Source organism: Saccopteryx bilineata, chromosome 3 (genome assembly GCF_036850765.1).
Source record: "Saccopteryx bilineata isolate mSacBil1 chromosome 3, mSacBil1_pri_phased_curated, whole genome shotgun sequence".
Lineage (NCBI taxonomy): Eukaryota > Metazoa > Chordata > Mammalia > Chiroptera > Emballonuridae > Saccopteryx > Saccopteryx bilineata.
This window is the reverse complement of record NC_089492.1, coordinates 188,886,519-188,902,289: the sequence shown is the minus strand read 5'-3', so window position 1 is coordinate 188,902,289 and position 15,771 is coordinate 188,886,519. Positions and strand designations below refer to the sequence as shown.

The window sequence follows — 15,771 nt, the reverse complement described above, 5'->3', positions numbered from 1 at the left end:
CAATTTTATTGTTTCTTGGAAGTTCTAATTAAAAAGGCAGGCAATGGGAGGGGAGAAGAAGGAAAGGAAAAAAAATGCAGGAGAATCAGAGGAATAAATTGTACATAGTCTGCCCCTATGTCATAGAAACTCAGAATAAGAAATTAAGCTGCAGTTACAAATACTGTCTGTGGTTACTGGTTGCCAGGCACACAGTTTAAAATTTTAACTATATATGTCAAAACACATTTGAATCTGAGAACACAGAACAGAACTTTGTCATAACAACTGGAAGTTCAAACAGCAAAGCCTCACAGATAAAACCATTTCTTCTTCCTTGTCTTTAGTCTCTCTCTCACAAGATATTTAATTTGAATTTTATGTGAACAATTTCTTAGCAACTTAAAGGATATCCTACCACCATTGTGGCTCAAACATTTTTCCATCTCAGATGTCCTCATTTTTTTTTCACTTTGCCATTTCCTTCAAGAATACCTGACATGCTGATCTAATTATAGAACAGCGGTCTCATTAATGTGCAATGATTTGAAAAACTGTTTTCAAATAACTACATTCAGCAAATGACTGTGAATGAACCTCATAAAACCCCACCAAAGCTATTAAAAATGTACAAGGAAGCACAATTCCCAATGACAACTGATACATAAGCTGCTCACATACTGATTTACTTTCTTAGTTCTGGCCCCTGACATCAAGCACTTCTGGGAGAAGGACACCTAGAATTTCTACAAATCTTTTGTATGTGTGTGTGTGTGTGTGTGTGTGTGTGTGTGTGTGTGTATATATATATATATATATATGGTCCCATTTATTTTTGCTTTACTTCCTTTGCCTTTGAAGTCAAGTTCATAAAGTCCTCTCTAAGACCAAGGTCCATAAGTTTAGTACCGAAGTTTTCTTTCATGTAATTTATTGTTTCAGATTTTATATTTAAGCCTTTGATCTAACAGATATATGACAAAATGCTCAACTTCACTATTAAGGAAATGCAAATCAAAACTACAATGAGATACTACCTCACACCTATTAGAATGAGTATTATCAACAAGACAAATAATAACAAGTGTTGGAGAGGTTGTGGAGGAAAAGGAACCCTCATCAGCCTGACCAGTAGTGGTTCAGTGGATAGAGTTTCAACCTGGAATGCTGAGGTTGCTGGTGGAAACCCCAAGCTTGTGAACTTGCCCAGTCAAGAAGAAACTACAAGTTGAGCCCTCATTCACTGGGTGGGAATGTAAACTGGTATAGTCACTATGGAAAACAGTATGGAGATTCTTCAAAAAAATAAGAATAGAGGCCCTGGCCGGTTGGCTCAGCGGTAGAGCGTCGGCCTGGCGTGCGGGGGATCTGGGTTCGATTTCCGGCCAGGGCACATAGGAGAAGCGCCCATTTGCTTCTCCACTTCCACCTCCTCCTTCCTCTCTGTCTCTCTCTTCCCCTCCCGCAGCCAAGGCTCCATTGGAGCAAAGATGGCCCGGGTGCTGGGGATGGCTCCTTGGCCTCTGCCCCAGGCGCTAGAGTGGCTCTGGTCACGGCAGAGCAATGCCCCGGAGGGGCAGAGCATCGCCCCCTGGTGGGCAGAGCTTCGCCCCTGATGGGCGTGCAGGGTGGATCCCGGTCAGGCACATACGGGAGTCTGTCTGACTGTCTCTCCCCATTTCCAGCTTCAGAAAAATACAAAAAAAAAAAAAATGTAATAAAAAAAATAAGAATAGAGTTACCATATGACTCAGCAACCCATCTGGGTATCTATCCCAAAAAATTGAAAACATTTATTCCTAAAGATATAGGTTGGGCAAAAGTAGGTTTACAGTTTTGCATAGAAAAATATAGAATATAAGAATAAATAATAAGGCCCTGGCCAGTTGGCTCAGTGGTAGAGCGTCGGCCTGGCGTGCAAGGGGTTCTGGGTTTGATTCCCGGCCAGGGCACACAGGAGAAGCGCCCATCTGCTTCTCCACCCCTCCCCCTCTCCTTCCTCTCTGTCTCTCTCTTCCCCTCCCGCAGCCAGGGCTCCATTGGAGCAAAGATGGCCCGGGCGCTGGGGATGGCTCCTTGGCCTCTGCCCCAGGCGCTAGAGTGGCTCTGGTCGCAGCAGAGCGACGCCCCGGAGGGGCAGAGCATCGCCCTCTGGTGGGCAGAGCGTTGCCCCTGGTGGGCGTGCCGGGTGGATCCCGGTCGGGCGCATGCGGGAGTCTGTCTGACTGCCTCTCCCTGTTTCCAGCTTCAGAAAAATACAAAAAAAAAAAAAAAGAATAAATAATAATACACGAATAAACTCTGTTTCACATACTCACAACTGTACATGTAACCTTACATTCATTGCAGAATTATTTATGGTGACTAAAACATGAAAACAATTAAAGTGTCCTTTGATAGAGGATTGGATAAAGAAGATGTAGTACATACATACCATGGAATACTACTCAGACACAAGAAAAGGTGAAATACTGCCATTTGCAACAACACAAATGGATCTTGAGAATATCACGCTAAGTAAAATTTAAATCAGACAGAAAACGTCAAGAACCATATGATTTCACTCATATGTGGGATAAATAACTAAAAGCAACAAATGAATGAAAAACAAGACAAATAAACAACACACAAAAATTCATATAGATAAACAACAGTGTGGTAGTTACCAGAGGAAAAGGGGTGAGGAAAAAGTAGAAAAGGGTAATAACGTGGGTCAAATAGATGGTGAATGAAAGTGATTTGATTTTGCGTGGTGGGCACACAATGCAATATACAAACAATGATGTATTAAAGAGTTGTAGTATACTTGAAACCTGAATAATTTCATTAAATAGTATCACCCTAATAAATTTAATTTAAAAATAAACATAAGAAGTGAAAGCAAAACTAAAAAAAAATGCAATAACACCACAGAAGTATTAAGTTAGCTTCTACTCAAGAAGAGATTAAATATTTTATAGTTGCTCCCAGTATTTTGTTTTCTATTAAGATGCATTTACATCTATTGTTCTTTCTGTTTCTTAATATTCCTAATTTTCCTGTTCCCTGTAAAATCAATCACTCAATCTAGAATCAGGGATAGTGAGATAACTAAAATCAGAGGTAATCTAATTCAAACTGGTTATAAATCATTTCTTTGATATTCAGGACAGCCTCTCTTTAAATATTTCCTATTAAAGAGACTCTGTTGATAAAGAGCTCTAATCATTTCAAAAATTTTTTAATTATCAATTAATTTTTATTGAATGCTTACCAGATGCCAGACCCTGTACTAAGCACGTTACATGTATCACCTCCATTAATCCTCCTAATAAAACCGTGAGGAACATATAACTGTGCCCATTTCAATGATGAGAACATCAGGATTCAGGGTGAAGCAACCTACCTGAAGACACACTGCTGTCAACTAAAAGGACCCACACTCAGACCTCAAAACATTTACTCACAGGCCCTAATTTGTGACCTCTGCGCTCCCTCTTCTCTAATACAGAGCTACAAATGTTTGAAAACTACCTCAGAAGCATTTGGCAATGTGCTGGGCTTTCCCCAAGGCCCCCTTGGCGGAGTGGAGAGGAATCTGGGAGCTGACTGAGTCCAGGCCCTGCAAAAGGTTACTAAGAATAGGAAAGGAAGGCCAGGTCTCTGATCTTCCAGCCCAAACAAACCCTGTACTTCATAGCACCTCATTGCTTCCATCGCACTCCGCCCTTGCTCTCTAAACCACAGCCTTATCTGTGGTCTATCCACGTTTCCAAACACAAGGGGGACTGCTATTCTCTATTCAGCTGCAGGAAACCCTGGGACCAACCTGAACCCGAGCCACTGCCCTCCAACACCACAGAGTAAATGCCCCTCTGTCGGAGCTGGGTAGGGCTGAGGGAGCGATGCGGGAGAGTGCACTGTGCAATGTGCATCACTTGCACTCCATTTCCTGCATATGCAATGAACCCCTACGCTAATGTGTAGCCTCAACTGGTTTCCGAGGGTTTACACTCTGAAACATACATGTTTTCAACTGAATTCAGACAGTGACATTTTTAATATTTTGTTTATTTGTAATAGAAAGACTCTTCTAAGCCATTTTAATTACTGGTTTTGATAAATGACTTATCACTCTAAAACATGCTCATATTGATATCCAGGTATTCAAGTATTGTTTTATGTTATAAAAATAATTATCTATATCTACTTTTAGATGACTTCAAACCTGCTTCTAATGACACTTGTTAGGAAAGAGAACTTGAAATTGGCAAAGATGAACAGATGACAATAACTCTGCCAAATATAAAAGTATTAGTATATGTTTCGATTAAAGAAATATTTTTGCAAGATTTCCAATTAATTAATTAATTGTTGATTTTTTTTTGTTTTGTTTTTTGCTCTGGTTGACTTTAGGATTTCGTTTTTTTAATTTTTCCTGGGTGTTTTTTGTTTTGTTTTGTTTTTGTAATTTAAGTATAAATGACTTAAAAAACTCACAGATCTGAAATTAAGTTTAGAAATAACTATTTTTATTCAGCAATGGGCCTGCAGAGAAGAGCTAGAAATCTTTCTCAAGCACCTATAGCTACAGATAGAAACTAATCAGAGAATCATCTTCAGACTATCCTCAATCAGGCGGCACTGCCGAACCCCAGGGCCTCAAACAACTAAACATTATTGCCCTAAGTGCTTTTGTATTGTGTTTTATTGTATTTATGATATACCTGCTGAGTTTGGGGCACTCTTCTAAATGCAATACAAACAGAAAAGGATTAAACATTGGCTTTGTTCTTAAATAGCTGAGAAGAGTAATGGCACTCCTATGGTATGCATCAAACACCTATGGGGAAAATATAAAAGCAACATGCCAACAAATACAAAATCACAAAGTACAAAACCAACAACTAAGTGCTGACAAGGAAGTACTCTAAAAACAAGAACCATCATAAAATTAGGTGTGAGAGATTAAGTTCTTCCAGAGTTAGGTGTCAGAAATAAGTCTGGAGGGCACTGTGAGGGAAGAAGGTGTAGTTATTCCTATAGGATGAGATAAATGCATATTTGAATTAGTATGTAAATGAGGTTAAATGAGAGGAGTTTTATAAGAGAGTCTGTAAATAAAATGTTGGATGTTTCTCTACCTGAATCGACCAGCTGTTGTTCCATCACGCCACAGCCAAGAACTTCTAGCCATTCTCCATGGAAGTTGATCTCCATCTCAAAGGAAGGATGAGTAAAAGGGAAATAGCAGTCCACCCACCTAATGTCCAGACCTGCAAAGATACCAAATAAAAAAGAGTGTTGAAAGGCAGTCTACCCTTTCTTGTGATCAAATTTGTCCTTCAGCTAATGACACTAGGTTCTACATTCTGAGCAAAATAAAGCTGAGCAAAATAAATAGCAAACAAATGAATTTGCAACATGTTAGGGGGAGACAATAAATCTTAAAACTTGTGAAAAACTGGGTATGTCTCTTCTAATATGAAAAACATTTTGTGTAGTTCTAGGACTCTCGAAAACCAGATCAATCACCTGCTAAATCCCTGCAACTAACTGGCAGGGTAAAACATAAGGTCAAGAACATGGCAAAGGAGGTAATTCTACTACTTTCCATAAGTAAAAATGGCATCTTTTCAGAGCTAAAGAAAAAATATTTCACTATATTGTCCCTCAAAGTTATATATATTAGAGCTAATAGAAAGTTAATATAAGATCAGCTAAATTTAAGTCAAACATTCAAAAAGTCAAACATTTTTTTCTACAGATGATTGATAAATATATTTCCTTCCAAAGAAACAAAATACATGCTAAATGCCAGAATGAATTTCTCAACAATCAATCATAAATATACTACTTATAAACAATGACATTATTATTTAACAAAGGAAAATAATGAATTCAAAACAGGGTCTGCAAAGTGCGGAAGTTATTAAAAGCAGACACCAGATGAGAAGGTCACCTAGTAGCTAGATGCCCATTGTGAAGAACACACAAAACAATAGGCACTGGGCAAATCACCTATCACCTCCACTCCAAGTTCCTTTCACACAGTGTAGTGATCTTTCTCTTCTTTGAGGCAACACTCCTGATTGTGCTTCACCATGGTAAAATGCCCCTTGGTGAATTTAAAATACCATGTTTTCTTGTCTATGAATATTTGCATTTTAAATCTAGTAGAAATCAGAATGTGACATAAATAAAAATAATAACAAACATTGCTTCCATTTATTGAGCACTTACTAATGCCTCTATCATCTCATTACTCAGGTAGGGAAAATACTATTAGAAAGGTTAATTTTCTTGCCCAAAGGTACACCTTCATAATGGATCTCATGTAAATATAATGCAATATTTCATTTCCTTGATTCATTAAGGGATTCTACCTCTGTTTCCCATACCCCTTACATTTAAAGATGGAACTTTGCTATCAGAACCACCTCCCAGAGGTGTTGGAATCTAAATTGTGAAAGATTAGTGGTCCAAAACTAATTTCGGATATCCTACCAAGGCTACTCTCCACTGAAGCAGAAAAATTTTTAAATTGATTATGCAATTAATCACTGGTGTTGCACATTCATTTTCAAAAGGTTTTCCCTCCACTACATCAAGAAATAGTAGAAAGTAGTTCTCTAATCCCAGTACTCGTGCTTTCTGCAAAAGGATACATGTTACTGTATAATAATAGGTCATCAGTGAGAAGTCTCACATCCCTGCCCCACCCCTCTCCTGAACCTTTATGGGTAAAGTTCTAGAGCTTCCTTGTTGCCAGATGGAAGCAAATGCAGACACGTAGCTCTCCTTTCTGTCCATTCTTAGATAATAGACAAGATCCTCTGCACATTATTCTGCACCATGCTTTTCTAACTTAAAGACATGCTCTGGAGGCCTCTGCAGCTGAACACACACAGCACCTCTCCGTTCATGTTCTCACTCCTGCATGGTGTTCCATCAGGTGGCTATGCCATGTTCCTATAATACGACTCTTACTGATATATATTTGGACTATATCCAAGTATTTTGCTCTGAAAAATGACGCTAAAAGAAACTAGCCAGATGGGTCAAAGAGTAAATGCTTTTATAATTTTAATAAATATTGCTCTATAGGAACTGTAGAATTTTGCACTCCATCATCAAGGGGGTCAAGGCCACACACACAACTAATTAGTGAAAAAGTTAGACTAGAGGTCAGGTTCCAGGTAAAGATTCAGGGCTGTGCCGATAAAAGACCTTCCCACTTGATGTCTATAAACAGGTCCCTCTTAGTTAATGCGTTAGCTGGGTACCCAAGGACCAGCTTCCTGCTGTCTTCCTCACCCTGGCTGTCAGTTTGCACCTCTTGTTTCTCCTCCAGTAAAGAAAATGAGTGTCTTCCAGGCTGAGTAAGTGCATGCCTGGCAGTGATGAGAAAGAGGAGGCACATGATAGGCCTGAAGCACCAATGTGGGACTATGAACACTGATTTCATTTCCAAAGCCCACCTCACAAGTAGCACAGAGTCATTCACAACTAGCAATTCATTCCCCACCTAGGGCCTTACAAGCCTGTCAATCTTACCACTGTGACTCTTTAGTGCACCATATCTATACTGTGTCCACACAGCCACGTACTCTTGAGTCCAGTACTGCAGGTTGCTAAATGGAATAAAATAATTTCAACTACAAAGTTAATGCTAAATCTATCTTTTTCCTCTTGTAGAGGGAAAGAGGATAATAAAGTCTTCTGGTGTGGGACCTCCACAACACACAGTGAAGATGTTAGCACTATTTTAGTCACAATGGCTCCCTTTGTTAAAACATACACAAAGTTTGGGGAAAAATAAAAGACTAGCAAGTTCTCTCACGATTGGCGATGATGTAACTGATGCCATAGTTATTAGTCCTCCAGTGTGGGAAAGTTGTTATTTCAGACTGTTGCCTCAGGACTCCCACACACAGGAATCCTCTTGATTAAGGCTTGAATCTTAAGATATTATCATTTCTCCACTTCACAGTGGTGTTAGAAATGAGTGTAGCACAGTTTAAAAGACCATCATCGTAAATCTGGGAATGGTATACTGGCACTAAGTTAAGTGACCACTCTCTGGTTATATAGTGAGAGGAAGGGGGCAGCTTAACAGCACTCTGGCGTGGGTGTGAGCCACAGCTCCAAAGCCTCTGGTCTTCAATGCTTCCTCTCCAACTCACTCACAAAGGGTGGTTACACAGACAAGACTTGTAGACAGGAGGCTCACATGGCATTCTCCACAAACTGGGTCACAGAGACTTGGGTGGGTTAGAAATAATTCTGGGCATAATTACAGCAATCATAGATCTAAAATAAAATCCAACCTCTAACCTATTCAGCCAAGCAACTTCAAGAAAGTAATTTAGCCTGACCAGGTGGTGGCGCAGTGGATAGAGTGTCAGACTGGGATGCGGAGGACCCAGGTTCAAGACCCCCGAGGTCAACAGCTTGAGCACGGGCTCATCTGGTCTGAGCAAGGCTCACCAGCTTGAGCTCAAGGTTGCTGGCTTGAGCAAGGGGTCACTTGGTCTGCTGTAGCTCCCCGGTTAAGGCACATATGAGAAATCAATCAATGAACAACTAAGGAACCACAATGAAGAATTGATGCTTCTCACCTCTCTCCCTTCCTGTCCGTCTGTCCCTATCTGTCCCTTTCTCTGACGCTCTCTGTCTCTGCCACACAAAAAAAGGTAATTTCACCTCTCACTGCCTCAATTTTGCTTAAATTAAAAATAAGACTTATCAAGTTTTGGTGACAATTCAGTAAAGTGGATAAAAATCTAGCACAGTACCTGGCACCTAATAAATACTCACTGGCTGATTTTCGAATTGAATGTCACTGAAAATCAATCATAAACTAAAATGTATCTTACCTTTTTATAAAAATATGAAGGAAAATAAACATTTTCTAAATTGCATTCCTAAAGTAATCAACATCTGTTATTAATGTACTATGGCACTGTGCTAAAATACTTTACATGCTTTCAATAATTAATCCTTACACTGATGAAAGGCTGGAAATAACACTGCACAATAATTATCACTGATCCCACCTTACAGATAAAAGAACGGTGGCTGAAACAGTTTATGTATCTAATCTAAGTTTATAGCTAGTAAATGCTAAGATCCAGAATTCAAACTGCAGTATGTCAGACAACAAAGCCCTATGCTGCCCTCCACTGGAACAGACAATGAAGATTCAACACTAATACAGTTTCTCGCACAAAGTGCCCTTACTAGTCCAAAATGGCACTGTCAGTCTCCCTGTTGTTCTAACACATAACAATGACAGCTGTGATAAAAGAGAGAAACAGAAAGAGGCATAGTCTAAATTCAAAAATTTAAGAGAAATACCTCAACAGACCAAAAACAGAACAGAAATGCAAAAACGGTCAGACTGAATAGAGCACATGATTGCAGGGCATATACTCTAAAACCAGAAAGAGGAGACAGAAGCTTATCTTCTGCAGGATAATATGCTGTTTGTTGGCTTTGGATTGAAGGAGGTTAAATGGTTGAAGTCATACATTGGATGAAGTAAGCTCCATGCATATAAAAGAAGGATGACAAAAACTGTCATCAAATAGAGCCTAGGACTGTAGCTCTGAAAAACAATAGGCTTAGAGATCCACTCAACAGGGATTGGGTCTGCCCTAAATCAGGACTGCTCAGTACATCTGCCAGATCCCTGTAAAAACTTGTTCTGGATTTCAAGCCTACAGAGATAGGTGAAACCAACTGCTAAATGATAGAAGCAAAGCAGGTAGAATAGGAGAAAAGAAAAAAAAACAACAACAGAGAAACGGAGGGGAAAAAAATCTATCAAATATGATCTTGCAAATAAAAATTTCAAAATACATAAATAAATCTAATGCCGAGACAGCCAACAAAACAATTGAACATGAATTCACTTAGAATTAAATTAATTATATAAAACAACCTCAGATTTTAAAATATCAATAAGTAGATTTCAAATACCCTAAGAGACATGTGAAAGCACAACTCACTGATTTGTTGTTTTTCTTTTAAAGATAGTATGGCAATGTTCTATAACTAGACCCGCACAATACACCTTTAGGATTTCATCCATCTCCCAATCAAATTCTGTTTTGAGAACACAGACATCAGCTACTTGTTTCAAGGAGTTCCTGTCACAAACATTAGCAGTATCAGAAAGGAAACTAAAGAAAGGGATGAGAGGTATAAGAAAAATGTGAAGAGAAAGAAGTTAGAAAAGTGAGAAGTATAATGGGAAAAAATGGGAGGAAAAACATATCTACAAAGAATGGTAGTCAATAGTGTTAAATGAAATAGAGAGCCTTCCATATCTGGACAAGACAAAATAGCATAACCCAAAGTCAGATCATTTTCCGACACACAATACTATCAACAGTGCAAATGCTATAAATGTTTACTTGAGACCTATGTACTCTTATTGATCAATGTTACTCCTTTAAATTTAATTTTCTAAATACATTTTTTTTTGCAGAGACAGAGAATGAGTCAGAGAGAGAGACAGACAGGGACAGACAGACAGGAAAGGAGAGAGATAAGAAGCATCAATCAGCCCTGGCCGGTTGGCTCAGCGGTAGAGCGTCGGCCTAGCGTGCGGAGGACCCGGGTTCGATTCCCGGCCAGGGCACACAGGAGAAGCGCCCATTTGCTTCTCCACCCCTCCGCCGCGCTTTCCTCTCTGTCTCTCTCTTCCCCTCCCACAGCCAAGGCTCCATTGGAGCAGAGATGGCCCGGGCGCTGGGGATGGCTCTGTGGCCTCTGCCTCAGGCGCTAGAGTGGCTCTGGTTGCAATATGGCAACCCCCAGGATGGGCAGAGCATCGCCCCCTGGTGGGCAGAGCGTCGCCCCTGGTGGGCGTGCCGGGTGGATCCCGGTCGGGCGCATGCGGGAGTCTGTCTGACTGTCTCTCCCTGTTTCCAGCTTCAGAAAAATGAAAAAAAAAAAAAAGAAAGGAAGAAGCATCAATCATTAGTTTTTCATTGCATGTTGCAACACCTTAGTTGTTCATTGATTGCTTTCTCATATTTCTTGACCGTGGGCCTTCAGCAGACTGAGTAGCCCCTGCTGGAGCCAGCAACCTTGGGTTCAAGCTGGTGAGATTTGCTCAAACCAGATGAGCCCACGCTCAAGCTGGCAACCTTGGGGTCTCGAACATGAGTCCTCTGCATCCCAGTCCGATGCTCCATCCACTGCGCCACCGCCTGGGCAGACTAAATACATTTTTTAAAAAGATGAAGTAATAACCCAGTTTTACTCTTCCACATGAAAAACAAAAATTATAATTAAAATTTAAAAACAGATAAAATATTTGGATTGGAAGTGGTGTGCTATAGAGAGCTGACAAGCAATGTTATCTCTTCTGAGAAATAACCAAGAGCTTTAAAAGGAGAACCTGGGGTGTAGAACCAAGATGGCAGCACAGTAGGCAGGCACACAGACTCCCAGCTCACACCACCAAACTGGGTTATAAATTAATTTAGGAACAATCAGCATGAAAAACCAACTTTAGATTAAAAGAACAGGTTTCAAAAACTAAGGAGTGAAGAAGAAGCCACACCAACCCAGTAGGGAGCTCTGAGCTGCAGTGGGGAGGCCCCCTGCTTCCAGGAATGAAGGAGGGGTGAGATTGAGACCCAGAAAGGCTCTCATTACAAGGAAAAGAGCAGAGAATATCACTCACAGCCACTTGTCTGGGGACCTGGGAATGAAGTGAGCTGAGAGGGCTGGCTTGTCTTCTAAAAGCAAAGTGGGGAGAGAGAGACAGACGTGACGGGCAGAGGAATGCATGGGATGACCTGAGAATCTGACTCATTCAGTGCAGAGGCGGCCATAGCTGGGGGAGGGGTTGACCCCTCAACAAAGCATAAGCCTAAAGTGGTTCCAGGTGACCCACCTCCAGAAAGCTCTCCAGCAACAATCAGAGCAACAAGACACAGCTGAAAACAGGAAGTGGACAGGAGGGGCAGAAACAGGTCTGCATAGAGATCTGAGATACACCTCTACCTACTGAAATGAAGAAAGCACCCCACCCCCAGAAAGAAGCTGGCAAATCGGGCCTTCATAGTCTCAGGTTACACCCACCTCATTCCTGGATACAGTTCCAAATTAGCCTCCTGCTGATATCAGTAAACAAGACTACAACTGAGTTAAGAAAACTGAGAAGAAAACAAACAAATCAAGAATTCAAAGAGGCTCTACTAGGTAAGGAGAGCACAGCTGGAAGAAGCACACAGGTCATCGAGAATAATGGGTAGGCAGAGAAGCATGTCATATACTTCAACAAAATAAATCCTCTGATAAAGTCTTGGATGAATTGGAAGTAATCAAATTGCTGGATGCAGAGTATTAAATAAGGATTTTTAGAATACTTAAAGATCTCAAAGCTACAATGGATGAACTTAATGAATATTACAGTAAAGAAATTGAAAGCATCAAAAAGGACATGAAAATCAAAAAGTAGAACCAGACAAAAATGAAAAACAAAATTTCAGAAATGAAGACTACCACTGGAAGGAATTAAAAGCAGGCTGGATGAAGCAGAGGATCGAATCAGTGACTTAGAGGACAAGATAAATGAAAGCATGGAAGCAGAGCAACAAAAAGAAAAGAGACTGAAAAAATCTGAGGAAACTCTAAGAGAGCTCTGTGACAACCTAAACAGAAACAACATCTGCATCACAGGGGTTTCTGAAGAAAAAGAGAAAGAACAAGGGTTACAGACCTTGTTCAATGAAATCATAGCTGAAAAGTTCCCTAAATGGATGTAGAAAAAAGTCACACAAGTTCAAGAAGCAGAGAATTCCATTAAAGAGAAACCAAAAAAAATCTACACCAAGACACATCATAATTAAAATACCAAAGCTAAGAGATAAAGAGAAAATATTAAAAGCAGCTAGAGACAAAAAAGGTTATCACCTACAAAGGAGCCCCAATAAGGATGACATCCAACTTATCAACAGAAACACTTCAGGACAAAAGGGAATGGCAAGACATATTCAAAGTAATACAGAACAAGAGCCTACAACCAAGACTTCTTTATCCAGCAAGGCTATCGTTTAAAATTGAAGGTGAAATAAAAAGCTTCTCAGAAAAAAAAAAAAAACAACTCAAGGAATTCATTACAACTAAACCAATGCTGCAAGAAATGTCAAGGGGCCTGTTGTAAACAGAAAAAAGGGAGAAAAGAATATAAAAAAAGAGGAATATAACTTTAAAGAATAAAATGTCAGTAAACAACTACATATCAATAATAACCTTAAATGTAAATGGATTAAATGCTCCAATCAAAAGACATAGCGTAGCTGAATGGATAATAAAACAGGACCCATACATATGCTGTCTACAAGAGACCCACTTCAAAACAAAAGATACTCATAGACTGAAAGTAAAAGGATGGAAAAAAATATTTCATGCAAATGGAAATTTAAAAACGCTGGGGTAGCAATACTTATATCTGACAAAATATAATTAAAACAAAGACGATAGTAAGGGATAAAGAAGGTCACTACATAATGATAAAGGGAGCAATCCAACAGGAAGAGATAACCATTATAAATATATATCCACCTAATATAAGAGCACCTAAATATATAAAGCAGATTTTGATGGACATAAAGAGAGAAATCAACAGCAATACTATAATAGGGGATTTCAATACTCCATTAACATCAATGGAAAGATCCTCAAGAAAGAAAATTAACAAAGAAACAACAAAAAAGAAACAATAAAATTAAGGGATACACTACATCAACTGCATTTAATAGACATCTTCAGAACCTTCCAACCTAAAGCAGCAGAATATACATTCTTTTCAAGTGCTCATGGTACATTCTCTAGGATAGATCACATATTAGGGCATAAAACAAGTCTCAACAAATTTAAGAAGATTGAAACCATATCAAGCATCTTCTCTGACCATAATGACTTGAAACTAGAAATCAACTACAATAGAAAAACTGAAAAACACCAAGTACTTGGAAACTAAACAGCATGTTATTAAACAAAGACTGAGTCAACAATGAGATCAAGGAAGAAATCAAAAATTTCCTTGAAACAAATGAAAATGAGCATACAACAACTCAAAATCTGTGGGATACAGCAAAAACAGTCCTGACAGGGAAGTTCATAGCATTACAGACAGGCATACCTTAAGAAGCTAGAAAAGGCTCAAAAAAAACCCCAACTTAATCCTGCAACTAAAAGAACTAGAAAAAGAAAAGCAAGTAAAGCCTAGAGAAAGCAGAAGGAAGGAAATAATAAAGATCAGAGCAGAAATAAATGACATAGAGACTAAAAAACAATGCAAAGGATCAATGAAACCAAGAGCTGGTTCTTTGAACAAGTGAACAAGATCAATGAACCCTTAGCCAGACTCACCAGGAGAAAAAGAAGATGGACTCAAATAAACAAAATTAGAAATAAGGGTGGAGAAGTAACAACAGACACAGCAGAAATACAAAGGATTGTAAGATAATACTATGAAGAACTGTATGCCAAAAAATTAGACAACCTAGGTGAAATGGACAAATTCCTAGAAAAATTTAATCTTTCAGAAATCAATCAGGAAGAATCAGAAAACCTAAATAGACCAGTTACAACAAATGAGATCGAAACAGTTATCAATAAACTCCCAACAAACAAAAGCCCTGAGCCAGATGGCTTCACAGGCGAATTCTACCAAACATTCAAAGAACTAACTCCTATCCTTCTCAAGCTATTTCAAAAAATTCAAAAGGAGGGAAAACTTCCAAGCTCCTTTTATGAGGCGAGCATAATTCTGATTTCAAAGCCAGGCAAAGACAACACAAAGAAAACTATAGGCCAATATCCCTGATAAATTTAGATCACGGGCAAACAACCTTTTCATACCTACCACCCACTTTTGTATCTCTGTTAGTAGTAAAATTTTCTAACCACCCACCGGTTCCATAGTAATAGTGATTTATAAAGTAGGTAAATTACTTTACTTTACAAAGTTTATAATGCAGAGTTACAGCAAGTTAAAGCATATAATAATAATTACTTACCAAGTACTTTATGTCGGATTTTCACTAAGTTTGGCAGAATAAATCTTTATAAAACAATTTACTATAGCTACATCTATCTTTTTATTTATACTTTGGTAGCTCTGCTACAGCCCACCATGAAAGCTGTAACGCCCACTAGTGGGCGGTAGGGACCAGGTCGACTACCACTGATTTAGATGCTAAAATTCCCAACAAGATATTAGCAAACCAAATCCAGCAATACATGAAAAAAAATCACACACCATGATCAAGTGGGATTTATTTTGGGGAAGCAAGGTTGGTACAATATTTGCAAATCATTCAATGTAATTCATCACATAAACAAAAAGAAGGACAAAACCACATGATAATATCAATAGATGCAGAAAAAGCATTCGATAAAATCCAGCACTGATTTATGATCAAAACTCTCAGCAAAGTGGGAATACACAGAACATACCTCAACATGATAAAGGCCATCTATGAAAGGTCAAAAGCCAACATCATACTCAATGGTCAAACGTTAAAAGCAATCCACTTAAGATCAGGAACAAAGTAGGAGTGTCTGCTTTCACCACTCTTATTCAACTTAGTTCTGGAAGTCCTATCCACAGTAATCAGACAAGAAGAAGAAATAAAAGGCATTCAAATTGGAAAAGAAGAAGTAAAACTATCATTATTTGCTGATGATATGACACTGTACCTAGAAAACCCTAAAATTGCAGTAAAAAAACTACTGGACCTAAAAAAACAAAAAAAAAACAAAAACAAAAACAAAATAAACAAA

The 15,771-nt window shown here is 39.0% G+C and overlaps 1 protein-coding gene across 9 annotated transcripts in view; it reads right to left on the bottom strand.

Annotated features, from left to right (window-relative positions):
- FARS2 (phenylalanyl-tRNA synthetase 2, mitochondrial) overlaps positions 1-15,771 on the bottom strand; it is a 672,513-nt gene that overhangs the window by 405,613 nt on the left and 251,129 nt on the right. For all 9 annotated transcript variants that reach the window (XR_010730403.1, XM_066268413.1, XM_066268417.1 and 6 more), the window contains one exon: positions 5,103-5,234. Coding sequence is in view for 8 of the 9 variants with exons in the window: in XM_066268413.1 (XP_066124510.1) it covers positions 5,103-5,234 (132 nt within the window). In the remaining variant the exon portion in view is untranslated. The remainder of the gene's footprint in view (positions 1-5,102; positions 5,235-15,771) is intronic.